This window comes from Corylus avellana, chromosome ca4 (assembly GCF_901000735.1).
Source record: "Corylus avellana chromosome ca4, CavTom2PMs-1.0".
Lineage (NCBI taxonomy): Eukaryota > Viridiplantae > Streptophyta > Magnoliopsida > Fagales > Betulaceae > Corylus > Corylus avellana.
Genome location: NC_081544.1, coordinates 4722131 through 4729818, shown reverse-complemented (window position 1 = coordinate 4729818; position 7688 = coordinate 4722131). Strand labels below are relative to the sequence as shown.

General features: G+C 32.6%; 2 protein-coding genes across 2 annotated transcripts in view; both read left to right on the top strand.

Moving 5' to 3' along the window:
* Positions 1–209, top strand: part of LOC132177897 (pathogenesis-related protein 1-like) — a 4350-nt gene extending 4141 nt beyond the window's left edge. The window contains exon 3 of the mRNA XM_059590373.1: positions 115–209. Within this exon, the coding sequence (XP_059446356.1) occupies positions 115–209 (95 nt within the window). The remainder of the gene's footprint in view (positions 1–114) is intronic.
* A 2406-nt stretch (positions 210–2615) lies between these two features.
* Positions 2616–3095, top strand: LOC132179120 (pathogenesis-related protein 1-like; the record flags this gene model as incomplete). The annotated part of the gene is made up of 1 exon (XM_059591763.1): positions 2616–3095. A coding segment is annotated over one exon (480 nt), but the record flags the coding sequence as incomplete, so codon positions are not given.
* Between the last annotated feature and the right edge of the window lie 4593 nt (positions 3096–7688).

Sequence of the window (7688 nt, the reverse complement as noted above, 5' to 3'; positions counted from 1 at the left end):
TTGTTGGCCCGATACTTGTTCATTCCCCTCCAATATCACTGACAATCGCTGCCAATCCTGTGCCGTGACCTTACAAAAAAGGAGACTGTTCTCTGCAAAAAATAAATGGTTTAACCGTGGACCCCTTGGTGAAGTTGGGACTCCTCGAAGGCTTCCAAATTGTTCGGCGTTTAGATGTTGGGAACTCAATGCCTCAACACACAAAATGAACAAATACGGGGAGACTGGGTCCCCTTGACGGATCCCCCTTGTAGGTTGAATGCTTCCTTCCGGATTTCTATTGATGAGAATAGAATAACGCACAGAGGAAATGCACTTCATTATTAATCAAATCCACCTATCTCCAAAACCCATTTTTTCCATAACCGCCTCCAGGAACTTCCACTCCAACCGATCATAAGCCTTACTCATGTCTAATTTAAGGGCCATATATCCCACATTTCCTCACATCCGTGAATGCATGGAGTGCATGGTTTCGTAGGCAGCCAGCACGTTATCTGAAATGAGTCTTTCCAGAATAAATGCACTTTGGTTAGGGGATATAATTTCAGGCAAGAGTACCTTCAATCTGTTAGCCAGAGTCTTTGAAACAATTTTAGATAATACATTGCAAAGACTAATAGGCTTATATGACTTTAACAAGTAGATTTAAGTCATATGCGGCAGAATCACCTTAATTTCTACGTGACTTTGTCTTTTTTACTTTTCTTCGTTTCTCTAAATTATTATGAGTTTCTATAGAAGTTAATTAATTAGCAATGTAAAATTAAGACCACGGTTAATTATTATTATATACCAATGACTTGTTTGTCATATGAGAGCGGAGCCGTGATACAGATTACACGGCGTGCTGAAGAAATTTTTTTAAAAAAATATTTTAATGAAAAAAAAAAAAAAAAAACGTACGCCGCGTGCTGTTTTCATTCACCCATTAGAGCGACTAGAGACTAAGTAATGGGCCACGGATAATGTTATCTTTTTGACCTTTAGCAGCGACGCATGTGCATGGTAACCTTAAAACGACGAGAAAAGTGAAAAGGATGTGCAATTTAAAAGCTTCCATGTAAAAAATATGGGAAAAGGATGTCTAATTTTCCAGGTCAAAAAAAGAGTATTATCCATTAGAATTAAAGCTCTGGTGGACTCTTAAAAAAAAAAAAAAAAAAGCTCTGGTGGACGTCACACGAGCTTTTTCCATGTCCTTAAAGAAAGCGATATGTTATAGTGTAATATAATATTTATATTTGGCCTATATTTAAATTAAAATTAAAATTTTAAATTTCAATCTTTTTATGTGATTATTCATCTGCCATATTACTAAAAATGGGTTAAATATGAGCATTATATTGTACTAAAATATTTCTCTATAATAAACCTTACGTACGTTCGACAAGGTGTCATTATTTAGAGCATGTTTGGGATTACGTTTGAGTGGCCTAAAAGTAGATTTAACACTCAAAAAGTCATTTTGAATAAAAGTAGTTGTTTGGTAAAAAATTAAAAATCACTTTTAATAGTCCAAAAAGCCTAAAAATGTTCAAAAATCACTTTTGGCAAAAGCTTACAATTGAAACTTTTACCCAAAAACTCTTTTTGACTTTAAAAACTCTATTTTTCAAACGCAATTATAATCTAATGGTATTTCAACACCCACAATCTAATGGAATTCCAGACGTATTAATAATAATATTGACGGTAGAAAATTCTTCCCATATTATTTGTTAGAACAGTTACAAACGGATAAGATTTACATCATCGTATCACATCGACATGTACAATACATGATGTATTGTTCTCTGTTTTATCTTCCATCTGTGTTTGAATTGATAGTTTCGTTTCTTCATCAACCTTCTCCTAGGAGAATTGTCTTCGGGTATTCTAGTGCTTGCTGTCCGATCAATATTTTGGATTTTTTCTTTTTTGATTGATTTAAATGAGGAAATTCATTCTTTCATGTCAATTTAAGTTTTTTTTTTTTTTTTTTTTTTTTTTGATAAATGAAGATTTAAGTGTCAAAGCTAAAGGTTCTGTGATGGCACTTTATTTCTAACCATTCAACTCCTGTCTCAACTAAATATTCCATAAATGTATTGGGTCTCAAAGTAAAATGTTTTGAATTTGTATTTTGACTTTACAGTTTACCTTTTATTTCAATTAAATGTTTCACATATTGGATCTCACTTATTAATAGCTTAGAATTACTTAGTAAATCATTTATAAGCTTAAACTTTTAGAATAAGTAATGATTTAATACATATATATTTAGCTAATGAGGGACGAAACGAATCCGATCAAAGTTTTAATAAAATAATAATAAAATAAAATAAAAAACTAAATAATTGATAAAGGAGAGGAGTATATGAGCTCATTCAGCATAATTCTAAGTACCCCACATGAGTAATAGAGTTTGGCCCAATGGGTGTTTTGGTCTCTCTAGTTGGTGTAATGTTTTACACATTATATTTTTCAACATCCTAGTACAATTTCTTGGCAAGTCCATCACAAAATTTTCCACACTAAATTCCTATAAATACCTATCCAACATGCCTCATTTTCCTATCAAACAACCGAGTTGTTGTTTTTGCATTGTAGCTTACATACAAAGACGGGTTTGAGCATGCAACACACCACTAGCTCTTCTTTGTCTCTTTGGCTTAACCCTACTCCATCTCTCCTTTGCCCAAGACACCCAACAAGACTACCTCAAAGCCCACAATGACGCCCGTGCAGCTGTGGGAGTTGGTCCTCTTACATGGGATGACAAAGTGGCTGCATATGCAGGAGACTATGCCAATAAACGTCTTGGCGACTGCAAGCTTGTGCACTCCGACGGGTCCTATGGTGAAAACATTGCATGGGGCAGTGCTGGCCTTTCCGGCATGGCGGCAGTGAAGATGTGGGTGGACGAGAAGAAGAGCTATAACTACAACTCTAACTCCAGCGCTGCAGGCGCCGTGTGCGGGCACTACACTCAGGTGGTGTGGCGCAATTCTGTTCGTCTAGGATGTGCTAAGGTTCGGTGCAACAGCGGAGGCACATTCATTACCTGCAACTATGATCCCCGGGGCAATTATGCTGGGCAGAAGCCTTACTAGGACCTACGCGCTCAACCACTTAATAAGCATCTATTACATACGTAAGCGTATATTTACACGATAAATAAGTGATCCATCTTTAGTTGGATGTAATTAAATTCATCTTCTTTGTGAGATGTGATATGTAAGGGAACTTTAAACATCTTCAAATAAGAATGAATTTTGGTACTATCAATGGCCTTGATGAATGAATGAATCAATTGAAGTATGTGATTTTGAATGAAGTTTGATTACTACTAACTGATGCATATAAATTAATAAGTTGATTTACTTACGATTTTCAAATTTCATAATGTAATACCCTATAATTTGTGCAAATGAAATATCCAAACCTTTGAATTTTTCACTCTTTTCTTTTTTAGCCGTTTGAATTTTTAGTTAATCAATTCAACTCGCAACTATGACATAATCACGCCGGCTGGCGACTGCCCTTCACCGCAAGCAATTTAGACCGACCCATAATTCCGGTAGAATTTAGACCGACCCATAAGTGAAAAGGATGTGTAATTTAAAAGCCTCCATGTGAAAAATATGGGAAAAGGATGTCTAATTTTCCAGGTAAAAAAAGAGTATTATCCATTAGAATTAAAGCTATGGTGGACGTCACACGAGCTTTTTCCATGTCCTAAAAGAAAAGAAACCTTACGTACGTTCGACAAGGTGTCATTATTTAGTCTATCGTGGCTATCGTATGACAAACAAGTCATTTCACTACAACCAAAAAAAAAAAAAAAAAAAAGTCATTTCACTACAAAAAAATAAAAGGAGATTTCTTGACGTGTCTATAATAACCCAATTTTTACCATGTTAATAAATTTTTTATTGACATATTAAATGTGCCATGTCACTAATTTGTTGACATGGCAAACTCCACACCTCAAATAAATACCAATGTGTAAAAGATTGTCACGTTGCTAAATTTAAGTTAAATGTAAAATTAAAAAATATATTTAAATTGAGATATGCTATAATGCAATAAAAAGATTATTTTTTGCCCATAAAAGCCTTAGGTGGCAAGAGGCCATAAGTCCATCAGTGGGTGGAGTCACAGCAGTTATGGATGAGGCCTATAGCCTATTGCCACATAGGACTTTTATAGGCCAAAAATGATCTTTTTACTGCACTATATCATTTCTCATTTAAATTAAAGATATGCTATAGTGCAATAAAAATACAATTTTTAGCCCATAAAAGTTCTAGGTGGCAACAGGCCACAAGCCCTATCAGTGGATGGGGCTACAACAACTATGGATGGAGCCTATGGCCTCTTGCCATCTAAGACTTTTATGGCTAAAAATAGTTTTTTTATTGCATTATAGCATTTCTCTTTAAATTATATCCATTAGTTAGTGACATGGCGAATTATGTCACGTCACTATTGGATATCATTTTGACATGGCAATAATTTGTTGACGTGTTAAAATGAGACATTAATAATTTTTGGTGTGTGAAAATGACATGTCAAAAATTTTTGACGTGCTATTTCCACAAGTCACATTTTTTGGACGTGTTAAAATGACACATCAACCCGTTATTGACGTGCCATTATTTCACACGGCAATAACGGAATTTCAATTATAATTAATTAATTAATCATATTAATTATAATATATGTGTTTTAAAAAAAAAATAGGTAACAAAATTTAATTGGTATACAATATATATACATATAATTATACCTGATTCAAAATTTAATTATGATTTTCTGACAAAATATATATATATATATATATATATATATATATATATACAAACTAACATTAATAATATTAATTATAATCTCAATATTTAATAACCATAATAATATCTAAATTACAAGACCACTTAGATTAGGAAATGAGCTTAGAGTACTAACCTCAAAAAGTGCGACCTGCATTGAGTTATTTTGCACCTCGTTGATTAACATGATATTCTCATAAGTGACACACAATCCAGGATCAAACTCCAATAAACTTTGTGCATTTTTTCTTTTAAAATAGTCAAGTATTGTATTTGACTTTCTCATCATGTACAAATAAATTTACATGATCATTTTGAGTCTTTAGAAAATAAAGAAAAAATATGTGTAGGTTACCAATGAACAAACTCACATGAATAACATAATCATTACATAGACTCTAAGTTAAACATTACACTTTAACCCTATAATTATTATTCTCTTCATATTCCATTAATCTAGCAACTTACCCCAAATTTATAATACTCATATTCACATACAATAATCAATATGATTATAATATGACATATTAGAACCTAAATCCTATGGGCATCAATTTCCATTGAACTCATGAAAGTCTAGGGTTAATTAACGCTTTAAATGTAATTAACACATCCAATTAGCAATCCTAGTGTTCACATACCAAAAGCTCTAATTTAATTCATACTATAAAAATTAGGGTTTATGTCCATACTATAAACAATAGTGAAATTAAAGCTTTAAACCCATTAATCAAACAACCCGAATCTTAAATCATGCATAGAAATCCACTACACACAAAAGCCCCTAGTTAATTTTAGGAATTTAGCTTCTTACTAAAATTCCCCCAAATTCGGGCCTAATCAAAAATTCTCTAAATCATTATGATTTCAAACTTGAAATTCAATGGGTGGAACAAAAACTCAAAGAGAAACTAGAGATTTCTCAATGGCATTAGTTATAAAAACCCATCAAAATAAAACATTAAAACCCGTAAAAAATTCTCATACGGCCATACCAAATCAAGAACCATAAATCCTCATAGAGAAAAGATCCAAGATTTACATACATACATAAAGAAAATAACAACAACAACAAAAAACACAGAAATTTCCAAGTAGCAATAGGAATTTCCAAGTTTTCAAGCCGACAGCCAATCTATGAAGGAAAAAAAAAAAAAATCAACTTTTCAGATTCTTAACCAAATTTTCAAGCCAAACGATAGAAAAATTAACCAAAAGAAAACCCCAGGATTAACCTAAGAAGTAAGAAGAAAACCCCAGGATCAACTGGTGGAGGAGAATTGGGGGGATCGGGACCTATCAATTTATTTTGAGGGGGGGACTTTTTTTTTTTTTTTTTCACTCCTTAAAATATCTTTTTTTGATGAAGTGGGAGGGCGACCATTATGTGCCGGTCCCCCTTCCATTTGTCTCTGTGTGTATGCAACATTATTGCAAACGTGTATTAATTATAAAGACTTTTTGGAATCTAGCTATAGCAATTTAAATAATTAGTAATATCTTTTTTGAGGAAGTGGGAGGACCATGGCCCCAGCCGGTCCCCCCCTCCCTCCATCTCTATTAAAGATATAAATCATTTAGGATAAATGTTAATTTGTATTCTCTAAATCAAGCAATTTAGATTATATTTGTTAACCCTAGTTTAAGGTATATATTTGTATTTGAAATTATTAAAATCATATGTAATCAAATATCAATAAAAGATGTAGTCTATAAGGCTTTAACGTGTTGTTATATGTCATAGGTTGAATCACCTTAATCTTTGTATCTTTCTCTCTTTCCTTTATTTCTCTAAATTATTATGAGTTTCTATAGAACTTAATTAATTAGCAATGTAAAATTAAGACCACACTTAATTATTAAGCAAGGAAGAGCATATATACCAATCGAGTAATGATATAAGAAAGATTAGAGTCCTCATAAATGTGACGTGTCTTTTAAAATTATCATTGAATTTGAGATGATCATTATTAAATTTTGATCTATTGGTGATTTTAAATGTCACAACACATTTAGGAGATCCAAAAACTCAATGAGAATTCTAATCCTCCTTATATAATTACTCTACCAATCACTTGTTTGTCATATATATGATAGCGACAAGAGACTAAATAATGGCACTTTGGGGAAAAGGCTTCTTTTAGGAGATGGAAAAGGCTCGTGTGACGTCCACCGGAGCTTTAATTCTATCGGGGGGCACAGATAATATTCTTTTTTTGAACTGGAAAATTGGGGAAAAGGGAATTGAGGGTGAAACACAAGGAAAGGAAATTGGAAAGAAATGTGAGGCCGAATGAGGAAAAAGAAAGAATTTTGACTTGTTTTAACCTTTTGTTTTTTTGGAAAAACTTTAGAAAATCCCTTCAACTTTCCCTCGTTTTGATATTACCTTCTAAAGTTTGAAAACTCTCAATTAAAAGTATCGAATTTTCAATTATTTCATTCTGTTTGAATTTTCCGTTAATTTTCGTTAAAATATTCAAATGGACACAAATTTCCACCGAGTGTCATATAACATAGTATTTGAGTTTTTTAAAAAATAATGTTTGACTTCTTAGACTACTAGAATGGCAATAAATAATTGTTAAAATTATTAAAGAAAACATGTGAAATATGACTAAATTATTAAAGAAAACATGTGAAATATGACACTTGGCATTTATTAAATTAGGTTGAAGAAAATTTCCTCCGAACTGATTTGAAGGAAATTTCTGTTCTACTCAAAGTGGACCCCTTTTTTCTTTTTTTTTTTAATATGCGGCTAATTATTTCAATTCGTGGGCTAGCCTTTGTTAAGGCCTCAATTTACGTGGAGGCTTTAAATTTTTCCCATTTTCACATGGAGGCTTTTAAATTAGACATCCTTTTCACTTT